This window comes from Gossypium raimondii, chromosome 2 (genome assembly GCF_025698545.1).
Source record: "Gossypium raimondii isolate GPD5lz chromosome 2, ASM2569854v1, whole genome shotgun sequence".
Lineage (NCBI taxonomy): Eukaryota > Viridiplantae > Streptophyta > Magnoliopsida > Malvales > Malvaceae > Gossypium > Gossypium raimondii.
In genome coordinates, this window is record NC_068566.1 from 37,690,420 (window position 1) to 37,709,631 (window position 19,212).

The 19,212-nt window shown below is 33.4% G+C and overlaps 2 protein-coding genes across 2 annotated transcripts; one reads left to right on the forward strand and one right to left on the reverse strand.

The window, feature by feature from the left end:
- The first annotated feature begins 2,751 nt into the window (after window positions 1–2,751).
- LOC105788622 (elongation factor Tu, chloroplastic) lies at window positions 2,752–4,585 on the forward strand. Its single transcript, XM_012615586.2, has one exon. It carries the CDS (start codon window positions 2,900–2,902, stop codon window positions 4,355–4,357), a length of 1,458 nt encoding a protein of 485 aa, XP_012471040.1. The 5' UTR covers window positions 2,752–2,899; the 3' UTR covers window positions 4,358–4,585.
- Window positions 4,586–7,694: 3,109 nt separating this feature from the next.
- LOC105788623 (pachytene checkpoint protein 2 homolog) lies at window positions 7,695–14,616 on the reverse strand. The gene is made up of 14 exons (XM_012615587.2): window positions 14,273–14,616; window positions 14,125–14,188; window positions 13,854–13,960; window positions 13,552–13,619; window positions 13,167–13,270; window positions 12,988–13,092; window positions 9,670–9,759; window positions 9,480–9,555; window positions 9,311–9,380; window positions 9,158–9,228; window positions 8,949–9,039; window positions 8,389–8,516; window positions 8,179–8,307; window positions 7,695–8,096 (listed from the first exon to the last, which is right to left on the reverse strand). The coding sequence occupies exons 1-14, from the start codon at window positions 14,400–14,402 to the stop codon at window positions 7,956–7,958; spliced, it is 1,374 nt and encodes a 457-aa protein (XP_012471041.1). The 5' UTR covers window positions 14,403–14,616; the 3' UTR covers window positions 7,695–7,955.
- Between the last annotated feature and the right edge of the window lie 4,596 nt (window positions 14,617–19,212).

The following is a 19,212-nucleotide window of genomic DNA, read 5'->3' on the forward strand; positions in this document are numbered from 1 at the left end:
TTTAAAGAATGTTGAGGCTTAGATTAACGATGAAGATCAAACTATGCTATTATTATGCTCTTTACCCCATTCATACAAGTCTTTCAGGGAAACCCTGGTTTATGACAGAAATAATCTCTCATTCAAGAATATGAAGGGTCATTTGTTGAGTAAAGACAAACTCGACAATGAGTTTGGTTTGAATAGCAAGTCAAATAGGCAAGCCTTGATTTTGGTAGCATGAAGGAAGCGAGACAAGATATGTCTTTATTGTAAGAAGTTAGGTCACATCAATGTAGATTGTTACAAAATGCGAAATAACAGGGCTGTTGAAAGCAACGAAAAAGATTTAATTGGTGCTAATTTGGCCAATGACAAGGGTGATGATTTCTTGTTGGTGTCAACAAGTGAAAACTCTAAACTTACGTCCAAGTGGATCCTGGATTTGGGGTGTTCTTTCCACATGTGTTCCAATAAGGATTGGTTCTCTACATACAGTTCAATTGAAGGTGGAGTTGTGCACATGGGGAATGGTTCACCCAATAAGGTAGCTAGTATTGGTACTGTTCAGATCAGGATGTACGACGGGACATTTAGGACACTGTCAGATGTCAGGCATGTGTCTAACTTAAAGAAAAATCTCATCTCCTTGGGAATTTTGGACTTGAAGAGTTGTAGAATTAACATCGAATCAAGCGACATTAAGGTATCCAGTGGGGCTCTCATTTTGATGAAAGGTAAAAAGATTGGCAGTCTTTATGTTCTAGAAGGATAATAGTGACAGGTGAAATCGGACATCCTCGTCCGTTAAGGAGTCGAAGTCGACTCGTTTGAAGCGGAGGCAACTTGGTCATAAGAGGAAAAAATGTATGATTATTTCGTATAAGAGAGGTTCTCTTTTGGATGCTGGTTTTGAAAAGATAGGGCACTGCATTCGTGAAAATTAGACTTGGGTCAGTTTTGAATTAGCAGTGCACAAGTCGAAAACTAAAAGACTTACAACTTCTAAGCATAGTTTTGACTTAGTTAATATCCTACATAGCTCGAGATAAGCCCGTGGTGGGTTTTGGAAAAAAAAGGCATTGTGGAAATACGAGTCAATGTGGAGATTTGTGGAGTTATACCTCGTATTTTTTTATTTTTCTTCTCCCCGTTAAATTCTATTTTTAGTTCTCACTTAAACTCTAATTAATGTAGGTTATTTTAATATTATTTGACCTACAAATTTAGCCAATAAATGGGCCCTTTTTCCACCTTAGAAAAATAACCTATTACGCATTTAGGTATTAGTTTTTATAAGTTTTCAGAGAATTTTGTGTTTACGTTTGAGGGTTCTTATTTCGGGTTTCGAGGTTTAGTTTTATTTCCATCTTTTGTACTCTTCGTTTTTTCCATTTTAGTGAAATTATATTTGCCCGTGATTTTTTATCCTCTTCGGAAGGGTTTTTTTCACCTAAATTATTTGTGTTTATTTTTTCAATTTCTTCATTATTTTACTTATTCGTTGCTTAAACCGGATTTATCCCCAGCAATTAAATATATATTAATATAAACAACATTTTATATTGATATGATAGAGATATCGATCGATTCAAAATTTTACATGCATGACCAATATAAACATATTGTCAAATTCAAAGACTAGATTGATAAAATATTAATAATATAAAAAATTAAAAAATATATAAAATCACTTAAATTTTACACTAATTTAATTGAATTTCTTTCCATATTTTTATATTTATATTATAAAATTTTGGACATACCCGTTTTTATCTACCGTTTATTTATATTTTTGGAAAATACATCTACTATTTATTAAAGATAAAGAAAGGGGGGATTTGTAGACCACTAAAGTTATAGGGGAAAGTTGAGAACCTGAATCAGAGACGTGGCACGATAAGGGCTGGGGTTGTCTTTGTAGGTTAGAGTGGGTTGTCTTATCATGGATCTTTCATGTCCTCAGACAATCTAAACCTTCAAGGAATATGTAAAAACCATATTCCTAGCCCTGTTCTAAGCATTACCCCAACCCTAAACCTTCAAGGAAAACACTCCTCTGAACTATTTGATGGGTCCTTGTATTGAAGGACCTTAGAGTTAGAAGTCGGTAATTTAATGTTCTTTAGCATTTGGTTTAAATAATTGGATTAAATCGTAAATTTAGTTTAATATATAATTTTATATAAATTTTAATTTTATGTAATTTTATATATAATATTTTAATTTGATTCAATTCTCACAAATTATTAACACAATTATTGATAAAACATCATATTATGTTTATATATAGCATATATATAAAATAATTTAATGTATTTGTTTATTTAAATGTGTATAATTGAATCAAAATAAAATTTTTATTTATATATTTAAACCACATTCAAAGTTTCACGTATATAATCGTACCAAATCAAAGTTTATGTATGATTTTGAGATTTGTCCTTGTATAATTTTATCTCTTTAAATTCATAAAGGTTAAATTGGTAATTTTAACCAAATATGAACATTTGAAAGTGGAATCAGCACTATTATTTAGGTGGTGTAACACTTGAATATCATACAGTAGTATAGAACTTCAAGATAGGAAGCCCAATTTTTCGGCCTAAAGTAGTAATAGTGATTTGTGGGGATGGGATGATGGGCCTGCTGGGCAGTAAGTGAGCATAGGAGGAGGAAATTTCAATAGTACCCCGAGAGAGCGAGGGAGGGAGCAGTGGATATGGCAGAGGAAGCAGAAGTGGATAAAACAACTCCTCATATTAACCATTCTTTTTAGTCCGTCCATTTCACAAACCCTCATCCTCAAAGCCACAGAGGAATAAGATAACACAAACCCAAATCTCTTTTACCTTCTCTTCTTCATTTTCCAAAGCCAAAGGCCAAAACCCTCCTTTCCTCTCCTCTCCTCTACAAGGAAATGGCAATTTCATCAACAGCAGCAGCCACTGCCGCTTCTTCTAAGCTTAGATACCCACACGCCTCCCCTTTCCCAACTCACTCCTCAACCACCACCTCTGCCTTTTTCTCCTCAATTCCCTCTAAACTAACCCCTACCCACCTCTCCTCTTCCTTCCTCCCTCCTTTCCTCACTACCGTCGCCACCACTTCCGTATTCCCTCGCCGTCGCGGTTCTTTCACCGTCAAAGCTGCCCGTGGCAAATTCGAACGCAAAAAGCCCCACGTCAACATCGGCACCATCGGCCATGTCGACCACGGCAAAACCACCTTAACTGCCGCTCTAACTATGGCCTTAGCCTCCATGGGTAACAGTGCCCCAAAAAAGTACGACGAAATTGATGCCGCCCCTGAAGAGCGTGCCCGTGGTATCACCATTAACACCGCCACCGTTGAATACGAAACCGAGAATCGCCATTACGCCCACGTCGACTGCCCAGGGCACGCTGATTATGTCAAAAACATGATTACCGGAGCTGCCCAAATGGACGGTGCTATCTTGGTTGTTTCCGGAGCCGACGGACCCATGCCCCAGACTAAAGAACATATCTTGTTGGCTAAACAGGTCGGTGTCCCTAACGTGGTTGTGTTTTTGAACAAACAAGACCAGGTAGATGATGAAGAGCTTTTGCAATTAGTCGAATTGGAGGTGCGTGAATTGCTTTCTAGTTACGAATTTCCCGGTGATGATGTCCCTATTATTTCTGGCTCCGCACTTTTAGCTTTAGAAGCTTTGATGGCTAAGCCCAGTATTCCTAGGGGTGAAAACCAATGGGTGGATAAGATTTATGAACTTATGGATGCTGTTGATAGTTACATTCCTGTTCCTCAAAGACAAACAGATTTGCCTTTCTTGTTAGCTGTTGAGGATGTGTTTTCCATCACGGGTCGTGGTACTGTTGCCACTGGTCGTATCGAGAGAGGTACTGTTAAGGTTGGAGAGACTGTTGACATTGTTGGATTGAAGGATACAAGGAACGTCACAGTTACTGGTGTGGAAATGTTTCAAAAGACATTAGATGACGCCATGGCTGGTGATAATGTTGGGTTGTTACTTAGAGGTGTTCAAAAGGCCGATATTCAGAGAGGGATGGTTTTGGCTAAACCAGGGACAATCACTCCCCATACCAAGTTCAGCGCCATTGTCTATGTGTTGAAGAAGGAAGAGGGTGGCAGACATTCTCCCTTCTTCGCAGGTTATAGGCCTCAGTTCTACATGAGGACCACTGATGTCACTGGAAGGGTGGCTTCCATTATGAATGATAAGGATGAGGAGTCTAAGATGGTTATGCCTGGTGACCGTGTAAAGATGGTAGTTGAGCTTATCATGCCTGTGGCTTGTGAGCAAGGGATGCGGTTTGCTATCAGAGAAGGAGGGAAGACGGTTGGAGCCGGGGTTATTCAGTCTATTATTGAGTGATCTTAGGATACTTTGGCGTTGCAGGATATGTTATTTGCTGTTGCAGTGATGTCAAAGAACCTTCATATGCGAAATGTCAAGGTCATGCAATTAGTTTCGTCACCATTTATAGATCCTCTTTGATTCCAATGTCATATTTTGGAGTTTTGTATTTCTTTTGCTTCAGACTCATGTCTAATCTAGTTGGATTGGTAATATTCATGTCACAATTCGATATGATTTTATTTCTCTGTTGCTTTTGCTGTTATTGCTAATTCTTAATCATACCTTTTGCTTGCTCTAGAACATTTGATGTTCCTCCTATGGTTTACCTACCGTAGTCCCCTCGAGGAATTCATTTAATCTTCTAGGTTGTTCTTGTCTATTGTCCATGACAAGCATATATTCATATATACATGTTATTCTTTTAGTCGGTGTTCAGCAAGCTTTGCTCCATCTCCAGCTTGGGGCATGTAGCAAAGTACATTATTCACATTCTTTCCGGCCATGATCTGTTACATTATTCACATTCTGGCAGAGATCTGTTTGTTTGTAAATTTTGTGGTTTTATGGATTAAAATGGATATACAAAGGCATAACAGGCTGATGGCATCAAAACACGGGTGGAGAATAAAGAAAAATAAATAAAACAAGACAAATCTCAGCTTAATTATGAAACAGAGTTTGTAACACTCGGTATACAGTGACTTCATATATGTATATATATAGTAAATTCTACTCTAGACCTTAATACAGGCATGCATTACCTTTTGATGAATATAGATGTTTATACTAAGCTCAGAAGATGGTGACATGACTACCTCTTGAACAAATGTTGCTCTCTGCCATTCGTTTGCATGTAGTACCCTTCCAAATGAGAAAACCATAGAACCGAAAATGTCTGTACTTATACATCAGAAATAAAATAAAATAAAATAAAAAAACCCCAAAGAATCGGAAATCAAAATTTGAGACTATCCTAGACTATCCTATACAGAAGCTGACAAGCTGAGAGCAAAATTTTCATTTTCGTTTTCATACATGAAGACAATGATTTGAGTTAAGATAAATCATGATTCTAGTAATGTTCAATAACCATCAAAGGAAGTTCTCGGCATCCTTCATGCCTTTGAACTCCTCTGGTGTCAGCAATCAACTTGTAGTTTGAAATCATCAACACGCCACCTCTCTTTGTTGTCTTTACGCTCAAAAGTTCACTCTTGAGCTTCTTAATCTCGCCACACATCACTTCCACCTACGCCTCGAGGGCCTTGTTCTTCCAAGCAAGATCACCTAAGGTTTCCCTCATATCCTCTTGTAGCTCCTCTAAGCTCATCTCGAGACTCCATCATTGTTGAACTTGATCTCCTTAAGAGAATCCTCGGTATCCTCCACCCACAGGTTTCCCTCATATCCTCTTGTAGCTCCTCTAAGCTCATCTCGAGACTCCATCATTGTTGAACTTGATCTCCTTAAGAGAATCCTCGGTATCCTCCACCCACATAAGGACATCACTCATAGTAGACTCGACCTTGGCCATCTGGGTCTCAATGATCTTCACAAAGTCCTTCGAGCTTCCTTTCTTGCCCTTCGCAGCACCTTGGCTCTCCACCACATCATCCTCTTGCTTGTTCACCTTCTCGAACTTGGTCACCATCATTCACTACCACGGGACTAAACGCAAGCTTTAATTCCACTTGTCACGAGCCAACTCTGTTCGTGTGTGGTCTTAGGCTCAGTTCCAACAACAAGAAGCCTGAGTTAGCCTTCAATCCTTGCTTGGGAAAGGCTTTGGCACACTTAGCCTAGACAAGTATGTTTCGGTATACTATTTCAAATTAATCTATTTTTAATGTAATGAATATATGTATATAAAAATATTTACAATTACCAAAATATTAAATAAATTTTAAATAAAAATATTCATCAATAAACTCCACAAATAAAAATACATGATTCGATAAATCCACAAGTAATAAGAAAAAAAGAAGTTGAACAGTGAGGGGAGATTTTTTTTATAAAAGAAGTTAAAAGGGTAGTGGGGATTTTTTCTTTGATAATGGGTTGAGTGAGTTTTTTCTTATTATATTTTAGATTTTATATTTTAAATGTGAAAGTATGTCCCAAAAAAAAAATTGAAGTTTACAATGTTAGACATTACTTTTCACTGTAATCGTTTTTTTATTGGTTGTTACATTCCAATTAAGTTATTAGCATAATAGTGAATAGTTAAAAAAATTCATACTTTTTAACATTATTCATGCATCGGCTGGTGCACCATGTTCCAATCAGTGTGACTGAAATGAGTCAATGTGATTGGTACAGATCGAAATTTTCACCAGTGTGAAAAATGGTATTGTTTGTTCTGCTTTAATACTAGAACAGTGTGCACCAATCGATACAACCAGAAATGGTGCAAAACCAGCCACTATGAGCCAAACTCCTATAAATTCGATGTGTTAATTTTTATTGAGCTTTCTTTGGTTCAATTTTAAATAACAATTCATCCATGTTAGTGTTTATTAAGCCTACCATCTCTAAAACCAAATTGGAATCCAATTTAGTTCCAAGGTTAAACTAAAAATTCAAACTGGTCCAAAATCTTACACAAAACTAGTTTTCAGAAAATTTGAAGAATACACTGTGAAATTCGAGTCAAGGGACCAGGAAAAAATTAGCTATTTATAGTGCAATTTACTTAAAGTTGATTAAAAAAACCAAATTTATATATTTTCTTTTGACGCCCCTCTTCATGAATGTAAAGATTATTTTTCTCTTTGCTTTTTCTCTTATCGCACATTTAGAAGACTTGGGAAAATTTCTCTTGTTATTCTTTTTCAAGTTTTTCAACATTTTTGTTTAGACATTAAAAATAAAAATATGGATTCGTATGATCAAATAGTTAGCACTATGTTAGCAAAGTGAATCTTAACCTTACAAAAGTTATTTTATGCCCGATGCAGATAACTGTTAGACTTATTGTTTAAACGGCTACAAGTTTTCAACAACCAAACTTAATGTTGATATAAAACAAAGGAAATTGATTTTTAATCAATGTTATTATATGTTTTTACTTGATAACTGATAAATCCAACCAAACAAATTCCACATAGAATCCAAATGATATATGTTTTATTTCTTCTGTTGTGCATGCTTATAATTTGTTTAATTTCTATTTTACAAACTTATAATCAGATTCTAACATAAGATTGCACAGAAGCATGAAAATCCATTTGTTTTTCAAGCCAAATAGTTTGTGTAACCTTTTAGGATCATTTTGTCATGAATAACACCCTTAACTTATATTTTATTTGTGCTTTGCAACCTTATCATTATTATAACATTTTGTACCAATGCCTTAATAATCTAATTGCTTGTTTGAGTTAAATGCATAATTGCTAGGTTTTTACTTTTGTTATGCTTGAATACAAAACAAACATGATTTCTAATCAATCCTCTGCATCTTGTGTACGACTCTATCCCATAACCTATAATCTCATCACACGCGAGGATTTAAAGTCAAGATAGACAAGGCATCAGTGGCAGTGGGTATCGCCAAAGATTTAACATTTTCAGCATAAGAACCATCCATTTTACACCAGTACAAAACTCCATTACTTCAGTCGGGCAGTTCGGAACGCTCCCTCCGGGCTGTGTCTATCATTGTGTTCAACAACTTGTTAGGGTCACAACAATACGGGTTATCAAGTTCTGCATGCGCCAAAAATGGTAGTTTTCTCAATGTTCTTCCACTCAATCCCTGTAAACAAACAAACACTAATTATTTCACCAAAAGCCTTGCTAGATTCAATGTGCTCTCAGTCGGGGCTTCGGTTTCTAACCTCACATGCTTCAGCAGCCTCTGCTAATTGCTTACACAGATGAAATGTTGTTTGAGCTTCCTGAATCTCATGCATATTCAATTTCTCTTTCAAAGTAACATAGTCTGAAAGGATGTATTGGCTTGAACCCTAAAGAAATCCATAGTTGACTTGGGCATTAAGTAAAGAGATGAAACCATGGTGGTCTTAAGCATTGTTCTGCATCCTTACCTGGATATTTGATATTATTCCTGTTCGAATAAGTTCCTGCAAGCAGGATCTTAAAATTTCATAACGAGCTTGAAGAGTTGGAGGGCCCACATATGCTTTGATATCAGCTCGGTCAACAAAAGCGATATCTGCAATACTATCAGTAAATTTACATATTCCAATTCCCAACAATGAGGATTTTTCACAGAAAAGTGACATTTATAACTACAAAAATAGTAACAAGATGCAGAAATGTAAAATATCCCTCAATACATTATATAAGAGGACTATCTGAGGCTCAATCAGCATCATTACTATTGCAACAATTAGGAGGACGTGGGTTTGAGAGCGCTTAAGCACAACTTTTTCTCTGATTTAAGAAAGGAGAGAGGCTATGGGTAGCAGTAGGCTTTGCATTAGAAAAAAAGAAAGACTATCTGATAAAAGTTTCTAACAGTTAGAAGATTCCAATACTAATCCAAAAGGAGAAAATGACCAAATTACCATGCGAACTTGCAGAGTTCAAGTAAATACAACACTTTCAGTATAAGGAACCAATATGAAATAGATTATAGGCTTACCAATAGCAGCAGTTATATTGGATGTGGTCAAAATTATAACATTGGGAGATGATTTCAGCTTATCCATCTGAGTTAATAGCGCGTTTACAACCTGAGGTACATTTTCAAGTTGTATTAGGTGTAAAGTTGAGTTAAATATACTCACTCACATAAAGATGTGCATTTAAGAAAGAATTTACGAAGTAGTCTAATGCTGCACAAAACCATACCCGAATGGAATCTGAAGGCTCAGAACCAGACAAAGCAGCCTTTCTAGCAGCAGCAAGACTTTCAACTTCATCTGCAGTAACATCATTACATCTAAAGAATCATAAGCTAAAAAGACCAGAAATGAACAAAACCCTCAGTAATAAAAGACTCACCAATTAGAACAAATACTAGATTGTTTTCTTCTTCTATCATTTCTTGAATTTTTTGGAAAAGCTTTGCAACCTATAAGACCGGGGTAAAGAATGTAAACTACATATCATTAACATCCAGGAGTTCATTATATTTCTGTCATAAGTTCAACAAATTGATACAGGGACATACCAATTTGCCACTCTCAGAGAACCATTTACTAAACAAAGAATGTGCATTAACTTCAATCAATTGGCATTGTGGATATCTGAGAAAAGAATGGCAACCCGAAAACAAAATAAGGTTAAAACCAATCATCTGACAAGATAAGTATAGGACCTTAAAGAGATAAATGCATCAGACAATGAAATTAACAAAAAACCTGGAGCTGAATCTAATGGATAGCTTTTGTGCCAGCGCTTTACATAGAGATGTCTTTCCAGTCCCTGGGGGACCATGTAAAAGAATAATGCTGCAAAAAATAATAAAATAAATTCATCAATCAGAGTTCTTGTTGGTACTATTATCAATGCCTATAATCAACTGTACTTTCCTATCATTATCTAGATGACAGGAAAATGGAGAAAGTATCAGAGAAAGAAACTAAAATATCAACTTCTGAAAATTTTGAACCAATGACCATATGAAGCCTTGCTTCATATAATTTCAAGAAGTAGCCCTCAGGGCAATGTCATGCAACAGGGGACTGCCAAATTGCTTGAAGAAAATTTGGGAAGTTGGAAAGTAAGCATGTAAATGCGCATATGTGTCTAGGATCCCTACAGAGCTTTGCATCATCAAGATTGCAGAACCACGATGTTACAGTTGCCTTTTGTAGGCAAGACAAGAAGACAAATAAGTTTATTTTAGTACCTTATACTTTATATATAATATTTAAAGCCAAATCCTCTAATAAAAATGAAACATATCTTATGTGGATGATCTAAAATTTTGACATGTGAACTGCTTAAAATTCCTCCATGTGTCATATCATATATCTAATATTTTATGATTTTTTCCTTTAAAAATTTAAATTACATCAATTATATGAAAATTATTTTATGATATTAATTTCACCTAACATAGACGGCATATTAATAATTGTCAAAATTAAGCATTTACATGATAGTATTGATAATAATCAAGTAGATTAGTTTACACAATCATTTGTAAAAGTACAAATTAAGCATTTATTGTTAAGCCTAACAGATAATAGTCAAAACTTCATAATAGTAATTGTAAACTTATTATTAAGCATAATGTATTATTTAACTTCACCTAATTATTAAAACTCTAATAATCATGTTAGATAGGTTAAAATTTTCTATTAGTTCCTATACTATGCATAAATTATAGATTTAGTTCTAATTTAATTTGATCTTTTTAGTCCCTGTACTTTTCTAATTTTAAAATTTCAATTTCAATACTAACAAAATGGTAACTATTAAATTCATTAAATTAAGTTTTCCTATTTCCAAAATCTAATATATAAACTTACTATCACATGTGTAATGCCATATTAGCTCACAATAATTCATTAAGTTAAATTTCAATAATATCATTCTATATTTACATAATCTACGAATAAAAGATAAAGTTATATTTTAATTTTTAAATTTAATTTCATCTTGATTATAAATATCATTATTTGAAATAATATTGTGTTACCAAATTTATAATTGATTATGCACAGATTTGAAAATAATTTAATTCAAAATAAAGAGGTTTAAAATACTCTTCCTAAGAGTCTAAGGTTAAGAGCTTTTTTCAACAAGTTCTAAGTTTAGGAGCTCCCTCGACGAGTTCCATGTATTATTATAGGTTCATGTGGTAGAAATTGCAACAAGAGAAAGGCTCCATCAATCGAAGTAGATTTTCAAGTGAATCGCTTGATGACTTGATCCATAACCCTTTAACATAACTTGACATCAGATACAGACACTTATGCAATTCTAATGCTAAAGAAGAGAGGGCTTTGTTCGAAGAAAGAGCGGTAAAAGCAAAGTCACAAATGGCAGTAAACATTGCATAAATCAAGTCTAAATTGGAAAATCAGTTGCAACAACTGTTGCTACAATTACAGGAACTTTTTGTTGGTTTTAACCGAAACCATGAAAGAGGCACAATGGGGGTACAAGTAGCAGTAACCATTATAGAACAAGTAATCGAATGGAACTGCAGACAGGGTTTGGAGTAGTGCCGTGGTACACAAAGCGTGTTCCAACCTTTGATGGATCAGAGGACCCGTTTATTTGGTTACACTAATGTGAGAATTTCTTTTCTAATCAACAGAAAGTGAAAATAGACAATGTTACTTTTGGCAGCTTCACATGTTGGGTGAGGTGCAATTATGGTACTATCAGATGGAGCAAGAGGAACCAAATCTCACATGGGAGGCATTCAAGGTATTCAAGGGGAACCGATCTTACCTGGGATTGCAAATCCCAAGTTTGTCTATGAAGAGCAGATCTAATTGTATTAGTGTCTATAGTTGATTTCTTCTGTGTAATACTAATCGATAGGGCCTCATTGGTAAGTGCTACAAGATCTCGTGCATTGGAACCCACGGTTATGGACCTGAATCCATTAGTATGGAACATTTTCTTTTCCAAGTGAAATCCCCTAGTATATGAAAGAGTGAAAAAGTGTTTTCGTTGTTGTGGAATAAGAAGCCTTCGTATCTTAATACATGTATTTAATTCACTCAGGGCTACTAAAGTGGGATCCACTTTTTGGGCTCCTAGGATAGGTGAACTAATTAACTTGAAATTTGTTTGAAGGAGAAAGATGAAGGGATAATAAAAATAATTTAATCAAAAAATAATTAAATAATATTTTAATAATATATATTTTTCTTTTTAACAAAAAATTATTTTAATAAAATTATTTTATGAAAATAAAAATCAAGACACATGGCATGATTTAATTGGCTAGAGATCTTTTTTAACAACTGTGAAGTTTTGGACTAACAATTATAACCAAGAAATACTTTAGGTATCAAAATGGGCCAAAATAGGTTTAGGTACCAAAATAGGAAAGCGGGTATATTTCAGGGGTCAAACCATTAATTAAGCCTATTCCTAATTCGAATAATTTATTTTAGCAAGGATCTTATGCATTAAACGCCTTTAATTTTAGTTTCCTATATCAAAGAATAAACCCTATGTAACCTTTATTTAAGAGAGATCACTCTAGGATATAAAACAATTTATCCAAATTACAAAGTTTTAAGATTCTCTCTTCCTAACGAGTCAAAGGTTAGGACGAGTTCTAAGGTTATGAGCTCCCTTCAACAAGTTCCATATGTTATCAATCATAAGTTCTTCTCAAAATAGAAATCGCAACAAGTGAAATGCTCACTCAATCAAAGCAGACTTTCAAGTGACTAGCTCCGTGATTTGATCCATAACCCATGAATTTAACACACAACAAAGTGGATTTATCAAGAACATGTAATTATGCATGAAGCTGAAAGATAGACAAGTGATACATTCTAAAGCCCAATTCAAATTTTAGTATTGGGGGTCAAACTAGGACAACCCCAACTGGAACAATCTAACCAGTTGACTCATTACTAAATAGGGACCATGGTACTAGCTTTGAAAGAGAAAAATGATACTTCCTCTTTTCTTTCATTTTTTTTGGCATAAAATGATACTAGTTTGTTGAAACTTTTCTAAGTCATGAGGAGGTTCCATACCGGTTCCATGACACAAGGAAAGGATCAACACCTTTTTCAGTAAAAAGCAATGCACTGGCTGCATAACGCAATAACCGCTGCTTTAGGCCAGATTCATATATTAAGCTGCAAAATCAAGTTCTAGCATCATTATAAAAACTAATTCAATCCTTCAAGAAAAACAGATGCTGCAGACAAACCTTTCCCACATGCCGTCAAATTCCTTAGCTGGTAGGATCCATTCATTGAAGCTGGACAACTGGCCATCCCCAGTCAATTCCTCACACGGTCCCTCCTCACTAAGCTGACAAGTCAACAATCATATCCATTCAACTTTAAACAAACATAAAGTAAGTATAAACTGAAGAGTTGGTCACACAATTTGAAATTTCTTCCGGCCAAGCAAACACCGTATCAACATCCTACTGTTACAAACTAAAGCAGACGTTCCATTTGAAATGTGGTTCAATTTCTAACAAAATTGAACAGCCATTACTAAGCCAAGTTGTTGGGAAAAATGTGCTAATCATAATAACAAAAATATAACCACCTGTTAATCTTACTAAGATTAGAGTAGCGTTGTACCTGAAAGACATGAACAATGGGTTTCACTTGCCAGAACAAAAGAATATCATGGTTTTTCACCCATTCATCTACAAAACCAACAATTTGAACAAGATGAGTACATTATAATCCCCCCTCCTCTCTACAAAAATAATTCAACTCTTGAACAAAAATAAGATAATCAATTATCAAACTAAATGCCTCAAATTTAACAATAAAATCTGTCAAAAATATACATTTCCTTACTTTCCTCATTCCTCACTTTCACTAAAGACTTCAAACGCAAAAAGATAGCAAAAGACAACAGAGGAAGTAAAATATACCTGTATCACATATACAGATTCTGTGTACATTTTCCATGAGAAATGGATCATCATTAGGCACAGGAATGGGACCATCAACGTAGCTCAGGCTTCTCTTTTCAAGCATTCTAATTGCGAAACAGAAAAGCTTAATATCAGCATTTCAGTTAAAAACCCCCAAAACTAACCCTAATCTCTTTAAAATTAGCATATTCTTAAAGCATAAGAATCAAACAACAGTCACCAGTCAAATATTTTTAAATAAATAAAAGAAAATCATTTAACTTCTTACTGTTCAACGGCTTTTTGGACATCGTCAGGGCGAGCTGTGCTTGAAGGTTTTAAGCAAACTTCAACTGACAATAAAAGAACAGATGCAAACATAAATCAGATAAAAAAAAGGAATCAAATTTGTGAAAAGAGTGAGACTGAGGAATCACCGGAAACTTGAAATTTTTCATGAGGCACGTTAGAAGGCGATGCCGGGGGTGGTGCTAAAGGGACGCCGTTTTGGTCGGAGATCTTGACGCCCTCGAGGTTTGGAACGGAAATATCCATTGGAGAGCTCATCTTTCTTTTTGTTTCGGTGATTAAGAGACTATGGATTATAATGTGAATAGCATTGCAGAGAATCTGAACAAAGATCGGGTTTTTGAGGGTTAAATCAGAAACACTGGATAGGTTGGAAAGAAAATTGAAATGGGCGGGAAAAAAAGAGGCTGACAAAATAGAATGGTATGGTGCTCACTCGAATTTCTTTCCTTTCAGCGGTGCCTTTTTTTTTTTTTTTTAAAGCCTACTTCTAAAATTTGTAAGTGGATATCAAAATTTCTAGGATTTCTTTTTCGGGATATTATGGAAACAAAATTAATTATTGAAATAATATGAAAACTTTTAATTATTCGAATAAATATTAATATAATGGTTAATGATTTGAGGTGATGATGATACATAAATTTGATCAGACATGATAACATCGTAAACTAAATCATGAGTCGTGATACTGATTTAGGATTTCATACTGAGGTGAATTTAGGGGGACTGGTAGGAGCCCTGGCTCCCCTAAAATGTAAAATTATTATTTAAGTCTTTAATTTTTTTTAAAATTTTAAATTAATATATATAAAATTACACTTTGACCCCTTAAAATTATAAAATTTCGATTTAATCCTTTAAAATTTATAAAGATATAAACTATAAAAAAATTAAAATTTTATTCGACCCCCTAAAAATTTGTTCTAGCGTCGCCCCTGTTCTCATGCACATTCCAAATATTATTACTGAAAAAAAAGTGTACAATGACTGAATGAAAATTTTCCATTTTTTTTTCCCTTTCACTTCCCACTTAATTTGGCCCGTTAGCTTTTTCGTTTTTTGTTTATTCTTTTTTTAATTGACTATAACAACTAAGGGTGAGTTTAGATGGGTGATTGGGTGCGGTGCGGTGCGTTTAGTTTACTTTTAGTCTCACGCTACAATATCGCTACAGTGTCTAATCTCACTGCCACCACTGTTTTTACACTAACCGCAAGTAAACGCACTGCCCATCCAAACTCACCCTAAATGTAGGGCTTGAAAAATAAATAACTCCTTTTATTTTAAAATTTAAAAAACAATTAACCTATAAAAAGGAAATTTAAAAAGAAAGATTTGTCCATGTAAATAAAGAAATAAAAAATTGGAAACAATGAACCCTAACTCCATTTACCCTTTTTGTTTTTTTGTAGTTCCGTTTGCTAAATCTAAACCCAATAAACTTTAATCTCAAAACACTTTGAAACCTAAAATTAATGGAAACCTCTTCTTCTATTAATTTATGAATACATGCCATGTTTTTTTTTTATAAAATTTAAGAAATTAGGCCTACTATAGGCATTTTTTTGAGAAAAAGTAAAGACGCGTCTTATAAGATACATTTTCACTGAAAATTGATAATTTAGCTTATTTGGTCCGATGGTTAAATATTAGTATTTTTATCCTTGAGTCTCGAATTTGATCCCTTTCCTGCTCACATTTATATTTTTATTTCATGTTATTTAAAACTTTTTTCATTTTTAATTAATATTTTTAACTAATCAACTTTTTGGTTAGATGGTTAGATAATTAAAATTTCATCATTAAGTAAGTTCAATTTCTCTAATAAGCATTTTAATATGTATTTTTTATTTTAGGGTGTTTCAAGTTTTTTATTTTAAGTGATGTTTATAATTATGTATTTTAATTTTACGGTGTTTCAATTTGTTTTAATTACACCATAAAATAAAAATACATATTAAAATGCTTATTAGAGAAAATAAACTTGGGACTTAAGAATAAAATCACAATTATTTAACCAACTAACCAAAGAAGCTAAATTATCAATTTTAATAAAACGTACATTGTAGTTTAAGTTTTATTTTCTCTCCAAAACAACTTATACTAATAAATATAAAAAGCCTTTTTTTTTAAAATAAGTGTAACACCCCTTAACCCTAAACCGTCGTCAAAACAGTGTTACGGAGCATTACCGGATATATCAGATAACTTATAACTAGTTCACAATTAAATAACAGATATAGCATATTTGTATCAAATATGTCATATTAGCTCCATTTCATACTTATAACCAATTTAAACATCATTCTACAACCACAATCACAAAAACTCTTATACTTAATGTATACATCACTTGGGTATATACATCACTTAGGTACATGCCACGATATCAAAAGAAATGTACATCACTAAAATTTCTCTAGGTCGGGATTACTCTGGATGCTGGATCGAACACTAGTTTTCTATTAACCTGCGCACGAAAACAACCGTACGTTGAGTATGGGAATACTCAATGGTATCACCATAATTCAAATTAATAACATTAATCGATAAATTATATACATTTAATTTATGTCTACAATTATTCATTAATTATCTCATACTTTAAATCAACTTGATCATTAATAACATTAAGCAATATTTCAGTCTTATATTTAATTATACTTATATCTTATTTCACTATCTCAATTCCATTGGATTTTTCAACATCTCATTCTAATAACTCATTCCAATTCATACAAATTCAATCAATTTATCAACTCATTCATTATCATTTCTATTTATATTCAATTTATACTTTAAATCTTTTAATAATCAAATTAAACTGTCGAAATCACCTTTTTGAAAACAAAAATTTAGTTCTCGACTTTAAAAATAAAAATTGGAGTCGCCACCGATCCTTTATTGAGGTGTGATCAGCTCACTTTAAAACATATTTTGGTCTACGAAATTTGAGAAAACAGGTTCGGGAGTCAGTTACGCACGAGGAAGGGTTAGCACCCTCGTGACGCCCAAAATCGGTACCAAATTGATTGTTTAATGTCTTAGTGTCGAAATTTTTTTTTTAAAATAAGCTTGAATGATGAAATTTACAAAAGGATAACAAATTGTTCAAGTCATGTAATGAAATCGAGTCCCAATACGTTAGGGTACAATTCCTCATAATCCTCGAACTTTGAATATCACTTTTTATTTTATGCGAAAATCTTCATTTCGAGAAGGTAACATGCCACACCCAATACGTTAGGGCACGACAAATTAAGTTCCCAAAAATAATTTTTGGTGCTCGTGTATTTAAAATAAAGAATATCCTCGGTAATTTGAAATCAGCAAAGAAAATCGGAACCCAATACGTTAGGGCTCAATTTTCCTCGAAAATCCCAAAACCTTGAATATTGTTTTTTATTCACAAAAACTCATGAATTGAGAAAATTTGATTTTAAGGCTTTGATAAAACCAAAAAAAAAAAATTCTAAAAGGTATGTTGAAAACCTCAATGTACAATTATGAGGCAGATACTTTAATTTAAAGCATATATGAATAAATATCTACAAATATATATACAAGTAGGTATAATATACAAATAAATTTACAAATATGCGTACGCATATATTTAATGCATACATATAAGTGTACATATAAAAGACAAAATTTAGTAATCTCTAAAAGCGTGTATGTGAGCAAGAATAAGAAAAATGCCTATGTATGTATTTAAAAATCGTGGAAAAAAGGTATGTATATGTGCATATGTTTTGCGAAATAAAATGTATAAGTATATATATTTATTATAAAAATGTGTATTTTGAAAAACATGTGTATTTTAAGACGTGTATGTGTACATATACATATATTTGTAAAAATGTCTATGAAGGATAATAAATAAAAATACGTATGTACATATTTTCAAAAAAAAGGAGGGAAAAAATCATTATAAGAGTATATATAGAAACTAGGGAATGAAATTGAAAATTAAAACATGTGAAAAAAATATATTTATATATATATATATATATATATATATATATATATATATATAAACGTATACTATAAAAACGTATGTACATTATACAAAAACTATGCGCATATATATATGTATAGGAAGTAATGAAAATAAAATAGAAATTAAAAAACAGTATAAAATATATACAAGTACATATACTAAAACACATGCGTGCTTAGGAACATAGAAATAATATTAATAAAAAATAAATAAATGGTATAATGATAATAACATAAAAAGACGAGAAAAAAAAAACAAAATAGCTTGAAATGGACTAAATTGAACCAAAACGAAAAAATGAGGTAAATTTAGAATGAATTAAAAAGGCTAGACCAACTTGAATGCGCGGATAACAGTGGAGGACCAAAAGGGAAATTATTCCCTCCTTCCAAAACGCTGCTCAACATTGGACCAAATTGAAACAAAAATAAAATATGCGGCTAATTTAAAAAAAACAAAATGAGTTTAATTGAAGTGCGTTGCAAGAGGGAGGGACTAAATGAACAAATATCCCCTCTAGGCCAGATTTGCGCAAGTCATACCACCTAAACGGCGCCGTTTTGCTTATAGAATTAAAACCCAAAATTTTCTTTCAAAAGAACATCTCTGTTTCAGCTTTTTTTTTTATTTTAAAACAATAAACAGAGGGGGGGAAATTTTTTTTGCTAGGGTTTTCAACCCTAGCCTTCATGACGCCGCCGTCGACTACCATGGAACCACTGCGAACGGTGTTCGGCTCCAGTGCTCGAAATCAGGTAAGCACCCTTTTATTTTTTATTTTCTTTTGTAAAAAAATGGAAATCGAAAAAGAAAATGGAGAAAATCACCTAAAAAAAATGCTTGTGTATTGCTTTTTGATTTTTTTACAGGTTTTTTCTTGCTGATTTTCCTATCTATTTTTCTATTTTTTCACTGAAGAAAACCCCCCCTTTTACACGGATTAAAATTGGCCTTTAAATAGTCGAGAAAAGAAAACCCGAATCAAAAGAAATCCTCTCTATTTTTTTGTTAGCAACATCTTTGCTATTCTGTTTGTGTTTGTTGTTGTAGGTTCAACGTGCGGGA